General features: G+C 40.3%; 1 protein-coding gene across 1 annotated transcript; it reads left to right on the top strand.

Moving 5' to 3' along the window:
- Positions 1-7,276: 7,276 nt before the first annotated feature.
- LOC123466574 (secreted RxLR effector protein 161-like) lies at positions 7,277-11,397 on the top strand. The gene is made up of 3 exons (XM_045166835.1): positions 7,277-7,403; positions 10,140-10,209; positions 10,300-11,397. Exon 3 carries the CDS (start codon positions 10,318-10,320, stop codon positions 11,089-11,091), a length of 774 nt encoding a protein of 257 aa, XP_045022770.1. The 5' UTR covers positions 7,277-7,403; positions 10,140-10,209; positions 10,300-10,317; the 3' UTR covers positions 11,092-11,397.
- Positions 11,398-27,028: the final 15,631 nt, after the last annotated feature.

Below are 27,028 nucleotides of genomic sequence, written 5' to 3'. Positions count from 1 at the left end.
GGAATGTGTCTTGCTATATGGGAGCCTATTCCACCAAAATGAAAAATAGTGAATCCGATGAATCCCATTTCAAGATGACTACAAATACTACTTGACCAATTAAGCATTTTGGACGACAGGGAAACTTTTTTTTTTGAGAGAGGAAAGAAGAGTACTCATGTGAAAAGGATTCCCAAGGTCGATACTATGTTTTTCTTTAGCAGTAGCAATTATCTCGGCGATTGCAGCTGCAGTGCTCATCAGGTGAAGGGTTAGCGCGGGGTGTAAACTTAGTGCTAGTAACTTATCAATTTCGTACGGAAAAGTGTTGATCAAACTACGTCCTTGGATTATTACACCGGGGACAATTGGATGCAAAGAACTGTTTTTGTAGAAGTGTGCTCGGCCGTTAATGTTGACGAAATTTTTATGCCATTAACAGGGGTTGTAAGGCTTTAGCTCTCATCCTTCAGTGTCTACAGTGTAGTCACCGAGTTTAGGCTGAGGACCACAGCTTGGGATTTCAGTGGTGATTGTTGAATTTTTTAGGGTGCATTGACGATAGACGCTGATCAATTTACCAGTGGCTATAAATTTGCTACATGTGGGTAAATTAAAGTAACTGGCAGCAAGCCATCCACTGTGTTGTGCGGTGGCGATAGCAGTTTTGTGTGCCATCACCCGATTTTCGTACTGTAGAGCTCGAATTTCTCGAGCCACTCAATATTTCAATAGATTGTTCGGTCTCGTACTGTAAATGTGCCTCTCCGCTGATTTCAGCCCGGATAACGTCGGTAATTTTTTCGATGTCCTTTTCCAATGCATTACTCGGATGAGCATCATGATCCGTTAATGAGTGTAATACAACTTTTCCCATTCCGATTACTTGTTTGTAGGCTTCTTCTGATGAATTAAAATATTTCTTGTTAGTTGAATTGTAAACAAAGTCAAGTTGATATTCGACATCACGAATCCTTTCTATTCCACTATTGTTTGCGATTAGCGAATTCTGTTTCTAAATTAATTTCTTCTAATTGACAGTTGACCAAAAGATTTCCTGTAACTTGAAAGCCAGCTAATCTGCAAGTTTGGAATACGTTCAAACGACCACTTATTGTTTCCTAAGTAGTCCATACTTTTGCCATGGCATAATCGAGAATTCCTCATCATCTCATACCGATGTGCATTATTTGGCTTTTATTGGCACCCTTGATTGGCTTGAAGAGTTCCTGCGAGGAGAGCCAGGAGACATAATCTACGAGAAAATGTAATATACAAAATTATATTAAGGATCTATTTTATGATTTATAGAGATTAAGATTGCTAATACAAAATTTCTAACAGAGCGCTCTAGTGAGATTACTAATAGTCATGAGTGTTTAAAGAATCCACGGTTCAAATGTGTGCACACAGCAATTCGAATTTAAACAGGGACTAAAGATAATTTAAGTGATTCTAATGTGATCTAAATAAAAAAAAAATTAAATTATTGATTTGACAACATGTTTTATAATGCTATAAGGACGAAAACGTCGCCGACGGAAACGTATCCAATAAGCCACTAACAATTCTCCAGCAGATAGTTAGCATACTGATAAAAATAATTTGGTGTTTTCATATGCTACCCGATAACCCGACCCGATAATGATAATAACGAGTATGGGAAAGACTCTGTTTTGTATTGCAGACATTGTTCTACTTAGCCGGGGGGGTAGGGGAGTCTACCGATAATACAGTCTACACTTTTTTACAGACATTTAATACCTAGGGCAAAAAAAGGTGTCTGTACTGACATTACCCAACCCCCCTTATGATGATTTTTCACCGAAATCGCCCTGCCTCTCTTGAAAAAGGTAAACTATTAATATTTACTACCCACAGATGGCTTTTTCAAAATAAATCGGTGTTCACCTTTTTGTGTAGGATACTGTACAAACTGTGTTGGTTTTTAAACCCATTGCTATATTTCTACAGTACTATTGTTACTTACTTTCAAAATTCGAAAAGGGCCTATGAAACGTAGAATGAGCTTTTAACTAATCCCTGTCAATGGCGTTCACATATTCAGCAGAACTTTATCCCCGTCGTTAAATTTCTGTTCTTTGACGCGTTTATCGTACTGGGCTTTTTGTTGTTCACTTGCTTGAGAAAGATTGATTTTGACAGGCTGAAAGGCTTCGTGTAAGCGTTTCATAATTAGAATTTTATAGTCAGAGGGAGTGACTATTACCGGAGGATGAGGACGGAGGAACTGATCAATTGGCATGACTGGATCACGCCCGTGATTTAGAAAATATGGAGTCTCAAGGGTCGATGAATGAGAGAATTATTATAAGCGAAAAAAACAGGGCCTAAAATATCCTACAACCGCTCGAACCCTTTCTCTAAATATTTCCTTATCATTTCAACAACAGTTTCAACAGTTTAACCGCTCCGTTTGCCCATTTTTTATGATTATGATACGCAATTGTCTTCATGTGTTTAATGTTTAAAGCTTAAGAAAGCACAGAAAACAATTCAGACGTAAAATTACTACCACGATCGATAATTATTGCTTTTGGGGTACTATTATGTAAAATTATTCGTTCTACTAGGGCCTTACTAGTACTAAGGGCGGTACAGTTGGAAAAGGAATTACTTCTACCTATTAAAAAAGTAATCCGTGATTACTAATATATAATAGTTTCCTTGAAGTGAATGGGGTTTAAATATGCCTAGAAAATATAAGCCCAACACTTCAAAAGGTCTTGTACCGAGGTCTAACGGATTAAAATAGGTTTTCACATTTTGCACTCGACGTCCCAGTGCACAAGTGTAATATACCGCAGCAACTCCTCCCAGCAACAGCAACCCCACCCAGCAAGAAGGTCGTCACGAATGCAACCTTCCCTGAGGATAATAGTTTATGATAAAAGTAAAAGTTATTGTAAACCCCTCCCTTCTTAACCTTCAATATTTTGGTATATAAGTGCATGGTTGTATCATCTTAAGTAGAGTTAGTTTACTGGCAAATACACAGTCTAGAAACTATTACATTTGGAGGTCCCAACGAGACTCTGGAAGATAAGTTTCTGACCTGTGCTTCATTTGCCAGCTGCAAGTGTTCTACGCTTCTATCACCAAGTCTTCAAGCAACCGACATCGGAACACCATCGAGGTAAGCGAATGCCGTTTGATTCACCTGTACAAAAGACTGCTCTCAACGAGAACACACTACTACCTTTATAACCCGTACTACAAGAATCTGATTTAACCGACCAAGACCCAAACCTAAGTCACCATCGAGAACAATTTTTGGACCATTGGAAGACCTTAATAGACTTAATATTTAAGCAAGACTTAGAAAGAAGTAAATCATACCAGACAATCTCAACAACTGAAAATATCCAACAGTTACAAACACAGAAACAAGAAGCAAGTCAGGCGACGCAAAATTCGCTGCATTTTTACACTTATTACCTTCTAGAACAAACTTTAAAAGTAACAGATGGTGTAACGGCAGAAACCATTGCAAATGCTACTAAAACACTCAAAGACGATATAGTAGCACAAGGTGGGAACACCAGAACACTCGATAGTTTACTCCAACAGCTACACACACGGAAAGGAAAAAGAATGTTTGTTCGGTACCATCAGTGTATTGCAGAAAGAGTCAGTAATTGCACTAATTGAAGATCAAAAACAGATATATACGCTAAAATTTGAACTTTTAAACGCACAAAAAAAATTGGAGAGTAACAAAAAGAAGGCAAAAAGTTCCAAATACACTTTAAGTAGTTCATTAGAGCAACTTCAAGAAAACAACGAGGCCCTGAAGAACTCCCTTGACAAAGCCAATTCCCGAATCGCCGACTTAGAACAAAAACTTGAAACCACCTTAGCAACCGAGAGCCAATTGCAGAATCTTCTAAAAAGAAAAGAGGAAAACAATGCAGCTGTCGAGACCGAAGGGCAAGAAATAATTAACAAACTTGAAGGTGAGAAGACCAGACTGATCCAGAAACTCAGCACTGCAGAAAACCAGATAAAACAAGTATCCGAAACAGCAGAACAGCTCCAGAAAGAAATAAAAGTTTTGGCAGACAGACTCAACAAGGCTTCAACAAAGACAATCAATTTAAAGAAAAACTTGCTAGATTTTAATTCGAAGAACAAGAACCTTGATAAAGACCTTCGAGAACTACAAGATCGGGTACGAGGACAAGAAAATCAAATAATATTTCTAGAAAACCGGGTGAAAGAATACAAAAACCTTCAAGTTAAATTTATCGAGACTGAAGACTCCAACGACTCAAGGTTAGACAAGGACGAACCAGGAGAAATTACCAAACTAGTGGGAGATATAAACGAACTGAACTTGCCGACAGACAGTGGAGACAAGTCACTCCACTACGAGCTAAAAATACTACGATTTCGAACAAACAATAGAAAACCTCAAAACGCAAAAAGAACACTTAAACAAAACAATCATCTATTTGGAGCAAGAAAATCAACAGCTAAAAAAGAAGGTCGACATGGGCGTAACACATGACGACGAGGAGACTGCGGAAAAAACGTTCGCGAAAACCTGCAAGAAAAATCCCAAGGATGACGATATTCCAGCAACTGAGCAGGACGACGAAGACGCAAAGAAAGTGAACAGGTACTTCACTCAGCCAATAGTGAAGGCCCTAGGAGAGCTATTCTCCAGAGAAGGCATAAAAGGAAATTCCAATCTTTAAAGGAAAAAGCACTGATATACTAATATCAGAGTGGCTACGCGGCGCCGAGCACGTAGCACGAAACAATGAATGGGACGACAATCAAAAGATACGTTTCTTCTCTGATCGATTGAAAGGCGAAGCCTTTGAATGGCATGAAAACTACGCTGAGGAGGAAGGCGATGATCTAAATTTCAGGATTGGAAAGAAGCACTAATAACAAGATTTCAAGACACCTACGACTTAGCTACGCTGGAGAAAAAACTTTCAAAATTAACTCAAAAACCGGAAGAAAACTGCAGAGCTTTCGTGTCAAGGTTAAATAATGTTTACGATACCATCGCTGGTAAAGAAGAAAGGGCTGATCATAACCAAACTATTATTGAAGGACAATTACTAAACAAAGTGAAAAAGATGAGGGATCACAGAAAAAGCAAAATCCTACTACAAGGATTACTACCAAAGTATAAAGCAAAACTTTATCTACGAATGCCAGAAAACACAGAAGACTTTGACGCATTATGTAAACAACTTTTCATTTCTGAAAAAATTCTACACACAAAAGAAGCTACAGACGACAAGGAGATGTCAGCTGTCATAGCAAGGATAACGCATCACGAAAAACAACAAGACGATAAAATCCAACTACTTGAGCAAAAATTATCAGAAGCTCTGTCAGAATTAAAATGTACTAATACGAAACGTGGATCCCCACAGGAAAACGACGTTACCATAGCTGCAACTGACCAATACGAAAACGGGAGACCACGTCCAAGTGAACGCTACTCAAGATCACGTGATTCGCGAGTGCGATTTGCTGACAGTCATAACAGCCGAGAATCAAGTCGAGAAAGAAGTCTAAGGAGGAACACAGACAACAGCCCCTACCACAGAAATTACAATTCGTCAGGACGAAGAAATTATAATTCTTCAGGATACAGGCAAACCAGATTTCCATCTCACCAACGTCCCTCATATCGAAACGGCTACCCCAACCGACAAGGAAACTACAACGGACCAAACAATTACAGACATCAAGCACGTTATTGTTGGATTTTCAGTCAAACCTAAACCCTCTGGTGGCAGACGGACAAATACTGTTTAGCCCACGCATTGTCTCCTCTCTTCGTGACAAACTGTGAAGTGCTCGGATCTCTTACCTTTGGAACTGTCAATGCATGTGGGTAACTACTGTTAAGGTGTTTTGTCTATATATATGTGATATATCTGTATTAATGCATATAACTGTGTCTAATCAATATACTAGTTCAACCTGAAGTCTAAGTGTCCTACTATCACAATTAACAGGTTATGGGCCCAGGTGACGCGTAATCTGACAACATGACTGAAAGCCCTGACAAGAAACGAGATTATGTTAAGTTCAATGGGATCAACTTCCCTCAATGGAAATATGCCGTCATGTTGAAGCTCAGAAAGAAAAAGTTGAAAGCTATAGTATTGGGCACTGAAACAAAACCCACTCAGGTAACCACTTATAACTAGAACTCCTGCACAATATCGAACTGTTTAATATGAGAACCCAACACAGAAGACTCTTTAGATTTGTCTGTAACTTGTCTACCACACAGCATGATTCTCGTTCTAAAACATCACTGACTGTATGACAAATGGCAATGGTGACAAGTTGCATCCATAAATCTATCGAGTACTCAAGTCCAACCAATCAACTAGGCTCACTGACTGTGAAGATTCACAGGTAACTTAAGAAGTATGTAAGCCTTACTAAAGGTACTGACTGTGAAGACTCACAGGTAACTTAAGAAGTATGTAGAGACAAACTAAACACACTGACTGTGATGACTCACAGGTAACTTAAGAAACGTGAATAGGACTAAAACTGACTGACTGTGGTTCAAACACCACAGGTAACTTATCAGAGTATATACATCATCACGTATAGAACAAACAACTAAAGACTGTGACCAAACACAGGTAACTGACAACATTTTCCTTTTTTCTTCTGAACAGGAAACATTAGAATTGGTAGTAGACGATGTGACTTCAATCGTAGTAACAAACCAAGCAATTATTGATGCATGGATGGAGAGAGATGTTGATGCTTGCTCGATAATCTTTTACAACATTGAGCCAACCTATCAAACTTCCATTGAAGGCTCCACCACTGCACATGAGATGTGGACTAGATTAACTCTACAGTACGCTGAAGTCTCTGTTGCTAATGCATCTCTATTACTTGGCAAATTTCATCAATATAAAATGGACCCTGGTATTCAAAATAATTAAAACAACAACAGATCGTTTAACTAATTTTCACCTAACCATCCACCAGATCACTCAATAGTTGCCCACATCAACCGAATGCGGATGATGGCTGATGAGCTAAAGAGTGTTGGCATCAATGTATCAGAACTAGAACTACTTGTAAGAATCATACAAACACTTCCACCCAGCTATAGATATTTCATATCAGCATGGGAAAGTGTTCAGCCGGCTCAACAAACATTAGCTAATCTCACAGCTAGATTAATAACTGAAGAATTGAGAAGCAAAACATATGGAACTGACGCTGCTAATACTGCCTTCTTCGCCTCGCACCCTTCAAGAACAAAACAACAGCAATCCGACGCAAACGCCGCACGAAGTAAATATACAAGAAGCAGAGGAGAATACAGCCACCGAAAATATCGAGACAGCCACGACTATCGCGGAGGATCATTCCAACGAAACGACAACACCTACCGCAGCCAGCCCAATCGAGGTGGAAGCCGTGGTCGTGGTGGTCGTGGTAGAGGCGGAAGACTATGCTACATCTGTGGACGAACCAACCACAAAGCCTACAACTGCTGGGAAAAGAAGGACGAGGATCGAAGAGAAGCCAGAAATGACCTATTCGACAAAAAACGCGATTCCAACTACAGTAACAACGACGACAACAAATCATTCTGTGCCTTGTCATCACTCTGTTTTATCTCACGGAGATCAAATGACTGGTATGCTGACTCTGGGGCGACCCACCACATGACAGATCAACGATCCTTTTTCAGCAAATTCAAGGAAATCCAGCACGGATCATGGGTAGTAAATGGAATCGGTGGCTCTGAACTTCTAGCTCTTGGAATCGGCACTGTCCCAATCTACTCCTACGTTCATGGCGAGAGAAAACTCGGTGAATTCAAAGATGTCTTATTTGTTCCAAACCTAGGCACAAGTCTCTACTCCATCGGGGTCGCCACTGAATCCCACATCGAAGCCCATTTCACCAACAACAATGTCACCTTTGTGAAGAATGATACCGAAATTATGAGTGGCCAAAGAATCGGAAAGTCATTATACCATCTTAAAGTAATTGCCAGAACTTCCAATCAAGACTCCTCTTCAACGGTCGCAACAAGCTCTGAAAAATCCCTTCATCACTTCAAGATCTGGCCCCAACGCCTAGTACACATCAATAACAAAGCAATACTAAAAATGATTAAACTGAACGCGGTAGCTGGCCTCGATCTAGGTGTGAAAGACCCTATCAGATACCTATGCGAAGGATGTATATTCGGCAAACTATGCAGATCCCCATTCACCTCAAGCACTACTAAATCTGAAGATGTCGGCGATATCCTTCTCTCGGACATCGGAATCATACCAATCCCAACTCCAACAGGCGAAAGATACTACGCGATCTACAAAGACGACTGCAGCAACTGGTCCGCCACAGCACTACTAAGAAAGAAGTCAGATGCGGGCAAATTCCTCATGAAATTTATCGCGTTCATTCTAACTGCAACTGGAAAGAAGGTCAAGATAGTAAGAACCGACGGCGGAAAAGAATATAACAACAACATTATAAACGACTACTACACTGCTAACGGCATTGTTCACCAAGTCAGTAACGTATACACCCCGCAACAAAATGGCGTCTCTGAGAGAATGAATCGTACGGCCATCGAAGCAACTCGCAGCAGCCTACACATGAGGAGCAATAGATTCACCAATATGTTCAAAGTAGGCGATCCTGCAGTTCTAGAACTCTGGGGAGAGTTTTTGAGAAGCGCCATCTACGTACTTAACAGAACTCTGTCCTGCTCCTCATCATCAAACTCATCTACAAAAACACCCTATGAGCTGTTCTTCAAACAAAAACCAGATATCAGCCATCTAAGGGTTATCGGATGCCGAGCGTATGTGCATATACCTGATGCCAAACACATGAAGCTCGAATCAAAAGGAATTCCATGCTGGCTGGTTGGTTACGGAGAGGAGACAAAAGGATGGAGAATGTGGGATCCGGTGACCAGAAAGTTTATCATCAGCCGTGATGTAACCTTTGATGAGGATCTACTTATCAGTGACATCACAGACGACCACAAACAACATACACAAAAGCAGCCAGACTACACCCGGTTCGACTCTTTCTTTCTAGCGACCGAAATCCTCAGCCTGGTATTTTTTTTTTACTTGAATTTCCAATGATAAAATCTCACTCTTTATTCAGTTCTATACGAGATTTTTTTTAAATTCCACATCACAGGAGACTGACACACCACCTGGCCAAGAGTCAACTAAGCCAACTACAGTCGGACATGAGATTTCTGAGACTGACATGGAACAAGAGCAACACCTCATTCTTTCTCCTACCCAACCTGAAGAAGATTCAGCTGTTGACAATGAGGATCGTGAACTCCAACAAGCCGCTTCAGTTCCTGGGGATGCCCCTGACCAAGAAGAAGAAGATATCGTCCAGCTACCACGAAGATCGAATCGTGTACCTCAGTACAGTGCAAGATACCAAGAATTTAGAAGAACTCTAGGACTAACTACAATTATTGACGACTTCAAAACCAAGCATGCTTCAGCCCTATTCACAGAGTCCTCGGAACCCCAAAGCTACAAAGAAGCCCTCAAGTCTGAAAAATCTGAAAAATGGATGGCGGCTTTCCAAGAGGAATACGACTCACTAATTGAAAATCAGACCTGGAAACTTGTCCCCCTCCCCCCCGATTGCTCACCAATAAATTGCAAATGGATTGGAAAAATCAAACCGGCCTACGACACAGTCGCAGAACGATACAAAGGTAGACTTGTAGCAATAGGCACAAAACAAAAACCTGGTGTCGACTACGATGAAATCTTCTCCCCCGTTCCACACCACGAAGCGGTAAAGGCCTGTTTCTGCGAGATAGCATCACGTGACATGGAAGTCATCCAGTTCGACATCAAGACAGCTTTCTTATACGCCACCCTAGACAAACCGATATACATGAGGCAACCAGAAGGATTTGTCGTCGAAGGGAAAGAAGACTACGTCTGCCTACTCGTAAAATCTCTCTACGGACTCAAACAGGCGCCCAGATTATGGTTCAACAAGCTGAACAGCGTCCTATGCAAATTTGGATTAAAGAATTGTACTGCGGACAAATGCATCTACCTCAGAAGAACCCCTGACGAGTTCACAATAGTGATTGCCCATGTAGATGACAGTTTTGCTGCCAGCACTAATAAAAATATACTTATACAAATAGGCACACACCTTAGCAACAACTTCACTGTCAACTCGGTACCTGCAACCCGTTACATTGGCCTGAGCATCACTCGTGACCGATCAACTAAAAGAATTTTTCTCTCTCAAACCCACATGATCATAAAGCTATGTCAACGCTTTGGAATGTCATCCCTTCTCCCCAGAAGTATACCAGCCGATCCATCTACACATCTAGTCACGAGCAAACGCCCGAAGAGCGAGGGAGAGATGACTACTGCTTCTCCATACCCGTATCGTGAAGCCGTAGGCGCTCTTCTCTACGTTGCACTCATGACGCGCCCAGATATCTGTTACGCCGTTGGCCAAGTGTCGAAGTATTGCCAAAACCCCGACCCATCTCACTGGGACGCGGTCGTCCAAATATTTGCATATCTGAAAGGGACTGCAGACTACGGCATCTGGCTTGGTGGAAACCGAAGCGGACTCGTCGGATTCACGGACGCCGATTACGCAGGAGACAAAAACGACTATCGGTCAACGTCGGGCGGCATATTCTTTTTCAACGGCGGTCCCGAATCCTGGTTCAGCAAGAAACAGTCCTGTACAGCTCTCTCCACCACGGAATCTGAGTACATTGCTGCCTGTGAGGCCACCAAAACCATTGTATGGCTCAGTTGTCTACTAGAGGATTTCACAGGCGTTGAACAGCAGAAGATCCCACTTTACTGCGACAACCAAGGAGCGGTACGACTAACTTACAACGCTGAATTTCACCAGAGGACAAAACATGTCCTCACAAGGTACCACTACATCCGTCAAAAGGTCTCTGAAGGAAAGATCGAAGTCAAATATATTCCCACTAATGATCAATTAGCTGATATTCTTACCAAGGCTCTACCCAGCCCAAAATTCACAATGATGAGAGAGAAAATTGGTGTTGGAAAATCTCCGAATTAGTTACTCACCCAAAAACAGACAGACACACTTAAACCCAGTATTACCTACGCCGAGGGTTATAAGTTTGAGGGAGAGTGTTGGATTTTCAGTCAAACCTAAATCCTCTGGCGGCAGACGGACAGATACTGTTTAGCCCACGCATTGTCTCCTCTCTTCGTGACAAGCTGTGAAGTGCTCGGCTCTCTTACCTTTGGAACTGTCAATGCATGTGGGTAACTACTGTTAAGGTGTTTTGTCTATATATATGTGATATACCTGTATTAATGCACATAACTGTGTCTAATCAATATACTAGTTCAACCTGAAGTCTAAGTGTCCTACTATCACAATTAACAGTTATAACAGCAACCAACATACACAGCAGCAACAGAACACTGGCAACAACCCTCGAACCACTGAAAATCGAGAAATATCCTGCTACAAGTGTAACCGAAGAGGACATATTGCAAGAGAATATTGGACAGATATGGCACGTACCAACAACCAAGGTCCCCGATAAACACCATAAAACCAATCCGTAACTCCCAACTAACATACAATTTAGGATCAAATGTAGAAGTAGAAATTCCTAAACTGATACGTATTCCCGTTAGAAGTTTTAATAAGGAAATCATAGCTTTGGTTGACACTGGCGCCGCCGCTAGTTTAGTATCCAGTAAAATATTGGATACTCTAGAGTGTAATGAGAACTTTAAACTAGTAGAAAATGCGAATCCTCCTATTTTTAGAACGGTGTCAGGACAAGAACTTAAATCGATAGGGATATTTGAATTTTCAGTTATTATTAACGATAATCATATTATTAACCATCACTTTTATGTTATGAAAAACTTAAATGAACAATGCATCTTAGGATTAGATTTCTTATCTAAAAATAATGTGAAGATTAACACTAGAAATCATCGTGTCAAATATGTTATGATCACTTTGGAGTAGAACATAATTTTGGAAGTAATACCATGCCCATTTATAGCGTAACATTTAGCAAAGCAGGCATCCATATACCACTAATCCCAATTGATAGAGAAGACGAAGATCTTACACAACAAGATTATCGTAATTTAGAATCCTTCCCTCAATTAGACTTTAATAATAAAACTAAGCAGATAGCTAAGATTGCTGAAAAAGAAGAACAAGCCCTCAATGTATCAGACGACATACAAACTAAAATTGAAATTTTACTAAAGAAACACGAAGATCTTTTCGCAGACCAAGAATCCGACTTGGGTCTAGCTACACAAGTGAAACATCACATCAACATAGGCCATAACGCTCCCATTAATCAATGACTACGAAGAACACCCGAATCCCTAAAACTTGTTGTTAAGACTAAAATAGAGGTAATGCTAAGTAACAAAATAATAAGAGAAAGCCACAGTCCTTTTGCTGAAGCCATAGTAATGGTACCTAAAAAAGATTGAGAGATGCGAATGTGCATTGACTACAGAGCTTTGAACAAAATTACTGTTAAGGATAAGAACCCTCTACCATGAAGGAGGAAAGGAGGAGACGCAGCTCCCATAAGGCCCTGCAGAAATTTTTGAGGCGATGATGATATCTGCCTCGGGCAGAATTTTTGTTCCTTTTTCTGCCACCAGATGCGGAAGAGTAACGAGATATGTGAAGATGGCAGATATCATCATCGCCTCACAAATTTGCCCGACCAGCTCCTCCTCCATTCCTCCTTCATGCCTCTACCTAGGATAGATGACACAATTGACGCGTTGTGCGGATCTATTTATTTTTCAACATTGGACTTACTGAGCGGCTACTGGCAGATAGAAATAGAAGAAAGCGATAAACACAAAACAGCTTTCATTTGTGAACTTGGCCAATACGAATTTAATCGAATGCCATTTGGTTTAACAAATGCACCCAGCACTTTTCAAAGAGCAATGAATAACATCTTGAAAACGGTATTGTACAAATTCGCATTGGTTTACCTAGATGACATCATAGTGTTCAGTAATTCAATTACTGATCATGTAACACACTTGGAAGCAGTTTTTAGACTCCTTAAACAAGCAGGTTTAAAGTTAAAAAGAAAGAAGTGCGAATTTTTTAAAGAAGAATTAGATTATTTAGGATACATCATATCCGGGAAAGGAATAACACCAAGTACAAAAAAGTTAGACGCGATTATTAAATATCCCGCTCCCAAAAACGTAAAAGAATTGAGCTCATTTTTAGGTCTAGCTAGCTACTACAGAAAATTTATTAGGGCTTTTGCTGATAAAGCCCATCCCCTAACTGCGCTCACTAGAAAGTCAGCGGAATGGAAATGGGGGGAGGAACAAAGGGACGTCTTTAAATGTATTAAGAACTGTCTCATCACTAGACCTGTTCTAGGTTATCCTGATTTTTCTCGAGAATTTATCATCTACACGGATGCTTCAGGATATGGAATAGGAGCAGTCTTGGCTCAAATACAACTTGCACCTCAATCAGCGGATTTAGCGGAGTCCGACGGACAGGACCTTCGTAAATCAGACGGCGTAGAAGTCGTTATAGCCTATACCTCTAAACATCTGAACGACCGCGAGGCAAAGTGGTCAACCACAGAGAAAGTGGCATACGCAATAATCCACGCCATCGACGTGTTTAGGACGTACCTATACGGGCGTAAGTTTACCGTATTTACAGATCATAGACCTTTAGGATGGCTAATGAGTAAGACAGAACCAGCAGGAAGATTAGCTTGATGGGCTCTTAAGATCCAAGAATTTGATATCATTATTGAGTACCGACCAGGAAAGTCACACCAAAATGCTGACACACTTAGTCGCACCCCAATAGTGCCGTTAGCGAAAGTAGAAACAAGATCAACAGGTACAAAAGAGAAATCAGAAGTAAAAAACGAAACCAAGGAAACTAGAACAAAACAAGTCATTTTCGAAACGGAAAGTAATCAGTCCAAGGACACGGAAAAATGGATCAAACTCCAACACAAAGATGAGTATTGCCAAACAATATTAAAAGAAATGGCAAAGGTCAATCCAACTAAGGACGTTAAAAATAAATTTAAAATAAACGAAAAAGGATTATTAGCAGATATCAGAGGAAGAATTGTAACGCCAGTCAGACTGGTGCCACAAATTTTAAAGGAAAATCACGATCACATATTGGCAGGACATTTAGGAGTAGGAAAAACGTTGGCTAGACTTAAAAAATTGTACACATGGCCATGCATGCGTACCGCCGTAATAGAATACGTTAAAAGTTGTTTGATGTGTAATAAAAGAAAAGCGGTAGGTAGAAGTAAAGCACCATTGCACCCTTTGCCTTTAGTTGAAGGAGTATGGGAAAGGATCGCAATGGACATAGTGGGATCAATTCAAGAAATTGCTAAGGGATACAGATATATATTAGTTATTTCAGATTATGCCAGTAGGTTTGTTTTTACAGTTCCAATGAGAAATCAAACTGCCCAAACAATTGCGAAGGTCTTAGTTAATAAAATATTTACTAAATACGGATCTCCAGAAGTAGTTCTAACAGACCAAGGTACTAACTTTCTATTCAGCCTGATACCAGAGGTGTGTAAACTATTCAAAGTCAAACAAATAAGGACTACAGCCTATCATCCACAAACTGATGGATTAGTTGAGAGGTTCAATCGAACTCTCTGTAACATGCTAGCTTTTTATGTCTCAGACCAACCTGCTAACTGGGACAAATACCTTCCGTTCGTTACTTTTGCTTACAACACGGCAAAACAAGCTTCAACTCAAGAAACACTATTCTTTTTATTCTTCGGACGAGAACCAATAATGCCCAATGATATCAAGATTAACAGAAGATACGAGACCTATGAAGATACTTGTATGGTGTATTCACAGCAGTGGGAAAAAGCTCAAAAACTGGCAAGAGAACATCTCTTCAAATCCCAAACAAGACAGAACAATTACTACGACGTAACCACGAAAATTACTAAATACAACATAGGTGACTACGTATTACTGAAGGCGCCACCAGCAGCAGGAAAATTCATAAATCGATGAAACGGACCATTTCAAATTTCAAGAAGCTTCTCGGATATCAACTACGAGATCCAGCACACTGAAAACAAAAAACTGAAATCTGTGGTACATACCAATCGTCTCAAACTTTACATACCAAGAAAACAAGAAACAACTAAGGAAGAAAAAATACTACAAAACCTAACAGAAAATGTTAAAGCCCAACGACGACCAACAATACACCAACGCCGATCAGGCCGACCAAGGAAGCAGCAGCTGATAAATCCAGTGAAGATGGACATCAAACCACGCAGGAACGAAGGAGAACCAAAAGAACAAACATACCACACAATACCCAACACCAAGGATACCCACTACTTACACTTTAGTAACCAAGCAAAAACCAGCAGCCACTTGGAAAGGATGGACATGTCGACAGTGGACTAAAACAAAGAAAATAACCGGATCGTTTTGAATCGGATCCTTCGATACAGTTTACTCCCAAGAAACAATACTAATCACCCCTTTGGAATGCTGGCGGATGGTCAACGATAAAAAATGTGGTGACAGTAGCATGCAAACCGGACCGACGGGACTCAGTTTCACAGCCCCTCCTACAGGAGAAGGTAAATGGTACGCCATCAAGGAATACCAAACACTCAACTGTATAGCGGGACAGATCACGCTACGTCAGGAGAAACCAGATAGTCCAATGGAAAGCCCTTTCGGATTACTAAACACCACCCAACAGGAAGGACAATTCATCCAATATCAAAATACGATCGTGTGGGGTAAAAAGAACAACCAACAGTTCATACACTCAGACGCTACTAAAAGGAAAAGGATACCTGGAAATTCCTCGAGAACCGGAGTCGGATAACTCCAGCCACCTTTACGACACCAGTCGGCAAATCGAAATATCTTTTCTTAACAAACCTGATAAGGACATCGTACCAATAGGAAATAAAGTGGTTGGAATCCCTCTAACGTACTTGACGTTTCCTGCAGAAACCACAAAAATTTTATATGAAACGTCCAAGAACACAATCGCAACATGCCTTAAAAATACCAACCTTGCTACACCAGTATGTGAAGACTACAGAGAACTGTACAAATCCAGACCACAACGTTCTCTTCTTCAAGAAGTTCACTTTCTTTTCGACACCCAAGTCGAAGACGAACAACTTGGGATTCACCTCTACAGTATTTCATACGCCTGGGGAACTCTAAGATTGGCGCATAGAAGACCAAAAATAATCAAGGAAAATGGAAAAATCGTACAAAAGGATGCAACAATATACATTACTTACGAGTCTGGAAGCAGAAATCCTTTGATAACGTACAGTCAACTTTCAAAGGACGACCCTCTCCCACCAGGATCGAAATTTGAGTACATTGTCGATCAAACCATACGCGTACAAAACACTCATATCTGCATCATGGAAACAACAAACGACTACGTATTTGCTGCAGCCTGTTCAGAGGAATCAACGAGATGGATATTAGAAAAAGAGAACAGCTACCTAATTTCCCAAGAATCAGAAATGTGTCTTACCGTAGGGGTCGGCGAAACCTTAAAATTGGAACAGTGTGTTTTGGAAGGAGATACCAGGAAAAACCAGCAGTGGTTTTTTCAAACAATAAATACCAACCCGGATGTTATAGAAAATTTTCCCGACGTAACATTGCAGGATATTCAAGAAGTCCGATTAGAACAACGAAAAGCAGTTACAACCACAATCAACTCACCCATATTTGGAGGTATTTTGAAAGCAAATCACGGCAGTGGAAATATCATCTGGGACATGATCGCCTGGGGTTTGTTGAAAAATGGACAATATCCAAACGGGAAATGTGTCACACATCATGGGCTTGAAAAACAACTAACTATGTAAAATTGTGACACAGATTGGACAAAATGTCAAGATGAACTAAAAACATTTATCACAAGTAACGATCCCTTGGTGCAATCACAAGTATCCGTAGGAAACTGCAGTAAAGTAACTAACAAAGGCCAAGCTTTCGAGTATACGTCTGATTTCACCATTAGACCGTTCAACACTAATGCTTGCATCCTGGCAAACACAACGATGCTTATTCTACAGGAATGCGCCAACACCAGTTCAATTTGGGGCACTTTCGAACACACAGGACAGCTCATGGCAACAGACAGAACTGGCCTACATTCACCGGCGTCAGACAGAAAATGTCTCACACTAAAAGTAGGACGTCTGAGTTTAGGACATTGCCACGGTTCAAGTAGAAAACAACATTTTAGCTTCGAATATCGAAATCCGCACCAAATACGGACGCTTTCAGCAGCAGCCATTATAGCGCTTCACACTCAACAATCATTGGACGGAACACAACTCCCACTTATACCACCTCTTCTCAAAATAGAAAGTAAAGCAAAGAACGAAAACTTAACCACACGCCCACCACACACAAATCTATTTCATCTACTTCAAGCACCACAACGACAGTAAAACCGACTACAAAATTAAGCACAACCACAATTAAAACAACAATAGCCACAACGGCCATAAAAACGACCGTTGAAAGCACACCAGCGACAACTAGGCCTACAACAACTACAAAGCCTACGACTACAACTAAGAAACCTACGACTACAACAAATAAGCGAACTACTACAACTACTAAGCCTACAACTACAACAAATAAGCCTACTAATACAACTGCTACGCCTAAAACTACAACAACAAAGCCTACGACTACAACTACTACGCCTACAACTACAACAACAAAGCCTACGACTACAACTACTACACCTAAAACTACAACTACTAAGCCAACAACTAAAACCACTAGGCCTACAACTGCAAATACTGAACCTACATTGCCCTCAACTGAAACCACGTCCACTACACTATCATCAACGACAACTATGGCGACAACAACAACAACTAAATTAATAAACCATTCAACAACACCTCCCACAACAACTGAAAAAATAGAAGATCCTCCTGTCACGAAAGAGCACACCATTACGGAAGATGCAATAATGGAAATTTTTGATGACACTGAACAAACAGATCAGCAAGAAATACCCGAGGCAGCATCTTTAACACTAGAACAAGTACCGGAGGTACCAATAAAAGGTGAAACAGAAAGCGGTCTACCCAAAAATATAGAAGAATTCAGTGACAAAGTTAAATTCGAAATTTCAAAAATGCATGAGCAACATAAAATAAGTATAGAAACGGAACACGAAAACAAACTTGCAAAAGAGATCTGCGATGTATATTGTCAACTTTCAACGATGAAGAAAACTCAAGCCATGATTCTATCTCAAAGTAACGGCATTCTTGCTGCTTCAGCACTTGGGTTACATATCTGTACGAGACTGCAAGGCTTCGGACAAGCGATGACACTTCAACAATGTGAAACAAAATGGATTTTTATCTCCGCAAAAGAATCCAAATGTGGATTTCAACCATTCTTTACCTATGAAGATAAAAACTGCACAATATAGCATCCTGCACATAATTAATCATCCCTAGTTTATCCATGAAAATTAATTTAAGTAAAAGGCTAGGGATGCTGTTTAGTATTTTTTGCGTTTCTAGTGTCAAGAAAATATGTAAACATGGGTGATTCAAATGTGGATATGGGGATAATGGATAAACTAGGGATGATTAATTATTTATAAAGACTGGAGAAGACGCAGAATGTCTTAAAGTGTAGTATTCTAGAACATTTCCTAAATTGGAAAAGTATTACTAGGGTAAATAAATCAAAACCCCCCTTTTTTCCTATCTCCCCCTGCAATCGAAACCCCCCTGGATTTTTTAAAATTTTGCAACGCAGCATCCGAAACTGGTCTATTTTGTGTCTCCAACCATATACACATAGCCCAGCAAACAAGGAAAATGGTGAAGGAAAGAAAATAGGTTAAGCTGGTGACAGGTAAAAACAAGTTTTCATCTAGCCATTGTCACGCCACATGCCGAAAAGAAGTAAGGAGAAGAAGAAAATCAGATGACCAAGAGGAAAATTGGAGGACCAATTTCTTCTTGTCGAAGGGGGGAAGGAATGTAATAGACCGCAGCAACTCCTCCCAGAAACAGCAACCCCACCCAGCAAGAAGGTCGTCATGAATGCAACCTTCCCTGAGGATAATAGTTTATGATAAAAGTAAAAGCTATTGTAAACCCCTCCCTTCTTAACCTTCATTCTTTTGGTATATAAGTGCATGGTTGTATCATCTTAAGTAGAGTTAGTTTACTGGCAAATACACAGTCTAGAAACTATTACACAAGGTTAAGAGGAAGTACAATATTCTTTAACATCCCGTAGCATGGTAGGCCAATAAAATTTATCCTGTAGACGAAGGAATGTTCGTCTAGTTACCATAAGTCCTGACAAAGGGTAGTCATAGTATTCTTGTGAAAGCTGCTTACTAAGAGAAAGCGGAACAACAACTTGACACTGTCCAAAGTTTTTTCATTTCCCCGACGTAGATTCATAGTGTTTACACAGTAGACCATCTTCGACGAAAAAATGATCTATTTCCCTTACCTAAGAAGGCATTGTTCCATCCTCTTTTTAACAAGGTTCATTTCTTTTTAAAAAACCTAAGGATCGCCTTGCCCAGACAGGCTTTCTGTTGTTCCAAATACATTACGTTGTTTTTTTCAGGAGTGGCCAATATTAGGTTCATCGGTATTCTTGAAAGAAAATCTACATTCTTGTGTACTCGACCTGGTCGCTACTGAATACTGAACTTCATACTAGATAACCAAATCACCCATCTACCTAGTCACCCTGTTTCATCTTTAAAGGTCTGCAACAATTGAAGAGGCCTGTGATCGCTTACAATAACAAAAGATTGATCATATAAGCAATATCGGAAACGTTTTATCCCGAACACCACTGCTGCGGCCTCTTTTTCTATTGTCGAATATTTGATTTCCCTCTTATCTAGATGTCTGCTTGCATATGCTATGGGTGGGTCCTTTCTATCTTTTATTTAAGAAAGGACAGCTCCTAAGCAATAGTTACTTGCGTCCGTGTAAATCAGAAATTCTCTCAAAAAATGCGGGTATATCAAGATAGGTTCTGATAATAAATACGGGTGCAAGAACTCAAAAGCTGCTTTTTCATCTTTTTTCCAAGTTACACTATAGGTTGGTTTTTTTTAGTCTATAATAACAAGGGGTGGGCGATGCTAGACAAATTTTTTACAAATCGCCTGTAGTAAGAGGCTAGTCCCAAAAAGATTGAAATTTTTTTACTTTACCAGGTCTTTTGTAATTCACAAGGGTTTCAATTTTAGCAGGGTCTAGTTTTATCCCTTCAACCATGATTACGTGTTCAAGATAGGAAACGGATTGCGCTAAAAGATCACATTTTTGCTATTTCATTTTTAGGTGCGTGTTTTCTAAGAGGGGAAAAATCCAAAAGGTCTTTTGTCTTTTGCTCTTCAAGTGTTTTTTGAAAAAAATATTATCTCGTCAAGACAAACGAGACAAATCTTTCCAACAATTCTTCGTAAAACATAATTCATCAGTCTCTGAAACGTTCCCGGGGCGTTGGTTAAACCAAACGCCAAACGAATCCGTTCGTACAAATTGTCGTCAACTATGAAGGCTGTGTTATCTTTAGATTTCTCCTCAAGCTCAATTCGTCAATATCCGGAGGCAAGATCTAATGTGAAAAAATATCTCTTTCCCTGCAGTAAATCTAAAACGTCGTGAATACGAGGTAAAGGAAAAGAATATTTTTTTGTAATTGATTTCAATTTTTTAAAATCTATACACAAACGGACATTCCCTGTTTTCTTACTTACTAATACTATCGGGGCTGCCCATGGGAACATTGAATAACGAATCATTCTATTTTGCATCAGTTCCTTTATGATATTTTTAGCTGTCTCTTTTTGTTTTAGAGACGTTCGATTTGCCCTTTGACGAATAGGACCTTGCTCTTGGGTGTGAATGGCATGTTTTACTTTTTAAAAGCAAAACTGTTATAATTATTTATTATAAATCTACGCAATTTATCTTTGTTTTCCTCATCTATGTCTCGAAGAGCCGACTCAATGGCTGCTGTGTTGATTGCATCCCAAGCTACACTAATTGAAGCCATTGTTTCAACAGACTTTCTTGAAGGTCTGAAGTTCCTAACACTGTAAGGCAAGGTAGAAATATTGTTTTATTTTTTCCATTAACAGCCACCATACGGAGGGAACGATTTGGTGTTGTAGAGATGTAGGGTTCCAGGCTAAGCCCGGATGGAATATTACAGCTTCTAACAAAATGACAAGTATTGAGAGGGTTAAAAGGGTGAGTTTCCTCTTCTCTAGTCCCTAGGAGACTAGTTGAATTTGGAGGAATTCTCACAAATTTGCTAATCACAAAGGGATTTTCTGTTTCCTGGAAGTGATCAATTTCCGGAACTTGGTAGATGGACTGTTGTCATCCGTTATAGATAAACTGATGTTTAGAAAATGCATCGCGCCCTAGAACGCAATCTTCCACAATTCCATTTACGACGATGAATTTCTGCCTAAGTGCTTGGCGTGGCGTTTCTTCTGACACCAAAAGTTAACGGCGATTGTGCCTTCCATGACGAGGCACCTATCATTTATGCTGAAAAGATCTACATCTACCTCTTTAGTGAAATTAATTACCTCCTCAAGTTCTTAAAGCTAATGAAAAAATGTGCTACTAATACCGCTTGTCTCGGCTCCAGTGTCGAACAGCGCATTAACAACAGAATTTCCTGTTTTGTTTCTTATCCTAGGAACTGTATATTTTAATACTTAACTATTTATATGATGTTTGGGATTTTTTCTTAGCTCCACCGAGGGGCCAAACGCTTACATCAGTAGTTTTTGGTTTCACCTTTCTTCAAACGAAGTAGCTTTTTTTCCATTCCCATCATAACCCTCTGGAGTACTGGGTTCCAAATTTTTTTATCTGAGGGCAAAGTTTGCTCGGTGTCCAATTTCACGACAGCAAAAGCATTTATCATTAGTTTGACTCTCCCTTGCTTTACAATTGTTTATTGAGTGATTGCCCCAATCATTGTGAAAATCACCAAAATAAAAATCCCCTGTTTTATTGATTGGAGGGTTTGACCACAATATAATAGGAAAGGTACCCGATCGTCCTTCTTCCAAAGCGGAGGATGTTTAGTACGGGGTTCAAAGACTCCCCGCCAGGTTCGCTAGTGAGTTATGCTGATCACTTCCTATAGGGAAAAACCCCGATTTTTAATTTTTAGTATTTTTAGTTATTAGTAAATGTGTTAAGAAAGTGAATGAATTGAAGCGTCATTTCAATCCAGGATTTCGAGTACAAAAAGATACCGTTACTATTTTTTGCTGGTATCGTCGATATCGAAACCGATTTTTTTCCCGATACTTAAAGAATTTAAATAAAGTCTTTTATAGTGATTTAAGCTAAGTTAGCATTGGCTCAAAACATGGTATGCATGGGCGTCAACTTCCTACAACCAAGAGAAAAAGATGCTGTTGTTTCTCTAGTAAGGGGTCGTAAGCAGTAGGTTTCATCAGAGAAACGAATGCCTCCACGCACAAGATTTTTTGTGATATAGAATATAACCGTTTCAATGGTACTTACACAGTGAATTCACAATGATGATGAAATCACAATGAAGATTCTCTGCCTGATTTCTCTTGCTCTTCGATATTTCCGTTTGTTTCAAGCAGTTTAACTCAATAACCCTAACTCAACCTAATCCCAACCTAATCTAAGCAATCATAACTTAACTTATCTAAACATAAAATTAACCGCTGAAGCTTCCTCTAGATAAAAGTATTTTCAAGAAAATAATCTGGCAACCCCGTTTTCAGGTGCAAATTCTTACACTTGAAGTACCTCACGCCGGGAGTTGCAAAATTTTACTTTCAATAGAATCTTAAAAAATAACTACGTGATAAAATTTTCAGCGTAACAGAAGAAAACTTGTTTGAAAACGAAGTATCAGTATTGAGTATCGATTGATATTTGATACCGATACCCATTTTTAAAAGAATCGCCGATAGCCTCCCGATACTGACTATCGCAAGCGGTTCTACTGTTGGTATCGAAGCCAATACGGATATTAACAACCCTGACTATGGGGAAATTGCGGATTTCTACAAAAAATTTTTGGTCCAGTCAACCGCTAAAAGTTCGCGATTTGTCCAGTCCATAGGCAATGTCCGCACTTTACTCTGACCCGCAGAAAAATGTAAAATCGTTAATTTACTCACCGGGTAAACATCACAAACCGAGGCCTACTTCATGGTTAAGGCCTATATTCTTAATAACATAATATTGGAACAAAGCGTTACCCAGTGAGAGCCAATCAAAGCAAAAAAAGTGGGTTACGACAATGCCATCTGGTGCTCGCATTGTTCACTCGTTGGTGATTCGAACGCTTCTAAAATAAATTTAACATTTGTTGTATAGAGCTTTAGAAAGTTTCCTGGTGTCCACCAATCCGTATGACTAGTTCTCCTCGTGTGGGGATTATCGAACTATGGCTCTTCACTTTACTTCACGGAAACCGTGGTTTTCCACTTACCCCTACTGAACATGGGCACGCACGACTAATCAATCCATTGAGACAAATCACACCTGCGCATTTTTCAATGGGCGCAATCGACTGTTATAGACTAGTTTATCGCAGTCGCGATTTTTATTGTCGACAGATGAAAACGTTTGATATAGAAAAGTTAACCAAATGGCAATCCATCGTTTTGTCACTCATAACATTGGTGGTCTTTAGTAGCTAAAAATGCCCCTGGAAGAAGCGCTTTCAACGGCATTGAACGAAAAACGGCTCGGTTGAGCAAGGAATTGAGTGGACTATTCTTACCCTTTTACTATTTTGGCACTCATTTGGATAACAGTGGTCGCATCATTCTTGTTAACATAGAAAAAAAAGTCAACAAGCTGGTAAAGTGCTCGACAAAATTTCGTTAAATTTAGTTGTTGACAAATTTCCCTGCCTTGCCGAGTACGCGAATCCATCCAATTCAGAAATTATTCGGTCAAAATTAGTTAAGTAAAATGAGACGGGGTTCGACACTCATGTTAGAACCAGCCAGGGCTTTATTTAAATAGTATAGTGTAAAGGCAAAAATTGTTGTTCAAAACCTAGGAGCTCCTATTTCTACTACTACTTCTTCTTTGGTAGACCGATTGTCGATCTGGATTGAGTTCCGTTTCCCCTCACCCGCCATTCATCAAACTGGTTTCCCCGGTTTAATATCCACAAATTTAGTAGTACTGAAAAAGTGTGTGTAGCTTCAAACTAACAATTTCCAAGCAGTTGTTCTACTACGCATTCATAGGTCTACGTGAGTATGTAGGTGCGTCCTGATAACTACACATAACGACAGTCATTATTCGTTAATTAGTTCAACATTATCTGTGTGTCGACCTTGTGTTCAGCATATTTCCAGCCACTGTGAAAGGAGGGGATGGGGTAAGCTTTTGTTTTCTTGGTTTACTCTTTCCTTCCTCAGATCTTCTTTAGCTCTATTGCAGTCAATATGTCTGTTTCAAATTCGTCTAGCCAAAATAGCTCCAGTTCTGACTACAGTTCTAGTACTAGTTCTAGTGCATCGTCCAGTTCCGACGACGGGCCCAACCAAGCCGCGAGTTTTTCCTTCTCTAGGGTCCAATCTACCAGCTTGGCAAAATGGATTGTCAAGGGAATTAGCAGTCAATGAACCAGATATGCAAGGGAGGCTTTTAAGCCCAAAGTAAGGTATAAGGAGGCATTTTCACTAACCCGAAGTTGGACAAGGACGTTTACACCGAGCTGAAAGCTTGTAAGCGTTAAAACATTTCCAAATCCAATATCAACCCGCTTGAGAAAGAGTTTCACAAATTATCTTTCAAGGTTTTAGATTGAGCTAAACCTCTCATCTTCCTATCAAGCCGGCGTAAGAGTAAAAGAAAAACCAAGAAAGACGCTCGGGCTATTCGCACGGCCCTAAAACTGTGGTCCACTCTGTACCACGACATCTTGATGACCAATTGGCGCAACATAATGGCAGAAGTTTACCCGAATTTCATGGGGATACTGGATGACCACAAGCTATTCAAGGGAGCAGATCTGCTATTTGGACCAACATTTGCGAATAAGCGTCGACCACGACAAAACTCAGAGCACGCTCAAGCAGACTCGTCTCCATGCCGAAAACCGTCAGCAGGGTCATAATTTTCATCAGAGGAGCAACGACGGAAACAATTCCAGGTATGAAATAATCCCTTTAGCCTTTCATAATTAATTTGGTGGCCATATTGCTAGTTTTGCTAGTGCATGGTCAACAGTTACCAAAGACCCATGGAAATTCTCGCACTGTATCCCTTGGTTTTTGTCTGGATTTTGTGTCGGATGCTCTCCAAATTCGTGTCTTAGACAATGCCCCCATAACTAACATCTAGTCAGAGTTATGTGACCAAGAAATCCGTTCATTTCTGTAGAAAGATGCGGTTATTAGAGCGCAGGGAGAAGGTTTTCTGAACGGGATATTTCTCAACCCAAAGATATCCGGGGGCTTTCATCCCGTTATTAACCTCAAGGGCTTAAACAACTTTGTAGCATATCGTCACTTTAAGATGGAGGACATCCAGACAATCAGAAAAACAGCCAGGATGGTAGATTGGCTCGCTAAGATCGATTTGAAGGACACCTATTTATCAGTTCCTGTCAGGGAGGATTGCAGACGATTCTTACGTTTTCAATGGAAAAGCGGGGTATACGAATTTTTATGTCTATCGTCTGCTCCGTTGACTATTATCAAGCATTTGCACCAGGTCGTAGCCTACTTTCGACGAATGGGAATCCGTGTAGTCATATACTTAGACGACATCCTCATCGTGCAGGCGTCTGGAGCTGAATCCTCGGAAGCAGTTTAAGATCGTGAGCCGTCTTCTGGAATCGCTGGGCTTCATCGTAATTGAAGAAGAACTGAAAGGGAAGCCTGCGCAAGTTATGGAGTATATAGAGCTTACGATTCATACGCTAACCATGACCTTTTCTCTACCACGCAAGAAGGCGACAGATCTTAGGAACTCCTGTCGGTCTACTTCCCTTAAAGGCTCAATATTGCTTCGGGACATATTATCAATTTTGGGTAATTTAAATTGGGCGTCCTTCGCAGTAGATTTAGTTCAATCTCAATACAGAGGCTTTCAGGCGCTTTGCATCTCTAGTTTCAAACCAGCAAATAACTATTTTCATGAACGCATCAAATTGAACGCGGAGTGAAAAGCGGATCTAGCTTGTTGGTCGCCAAAAGCAGATTTTCAGACCGGTCGAGTGATTCAGACAGAATCCCCAACCATTTCCAACAGTTCGAACGCAACCCTTTCGGGCTGGAAGGGAGTCTGTGGTGAGGTAAAAACTAGTGGTCCATGGACAACGGACAAAACACTTTGCCATATCAACGAACTAGACTTGCTTGCGACGCTGAAAGCTCTACTGTCAGAAACACTAACACAGAAACACACAGTAGAAGTTAAAATCGACAAAACGAGGACCGTAAGTTATATAAATAAACTTGGCGTAAACAGATCGTCAGCTCTTTGTGCCGTAGCTTTACGTATTACCGAATGGTGCGAGCTCAGAAAACTGGATCTTAACGCGGTTTTTTCCTCGTATTACGAATGTCTTAGCTGATGTGGAATCGCGAAGGCCCTTGTCATCGGGGGACCGGATGCTAGCGCATTCAGCATTAAGAAAGATTCAGAAAATATGGCCGATGAAGGTGGATTTGTTCACGAGTGCGTGGAACACCCAGATCCCGAAATTTGTGAGGAGCAAAGATCCAGCCACCTTCATCGGGTCACAGTCGAGCGATGGCCCGAGAATCCGTCTATTTGTCCGCTGACCACTCTCAAGAAGTACTTAAATTCACGGCATCACTACGCAATGATGACAACAGGGACAATCTGTTTGTAAGCAAAACCAAACCTTTTCAACAGATGAGC

The sequence above is a fragment of the Daphnia magna genome, unplaced genomic scaffold (genome assembly GCF_020631705.1).
Source record: "Daphnia magna isolate NIES unplaced genomic scaffold, ASM2063170v1.1 Dm_contigs103, whole genome shotgun sequence".
Classification (NCBI taxonomy): Eukaryota; Metazoa; Arthropoda; class Branchiopoda; order Diplostraca; family Daphniidae; genus Daphnia; species Daphnia magna.
This window is presented reverse-complemented; position numbering and strand designations above follow the sequence as displayed.

Excerpts from the sequence above, each read along its gene's own strand:
- LOC123466574 (XM_045166835.1), top strand. The coding sequence starts at position 10,318 with ATGTCATCCCTTCTCCCCAGAAGTATACCAGCCGATCCATCTACACAT.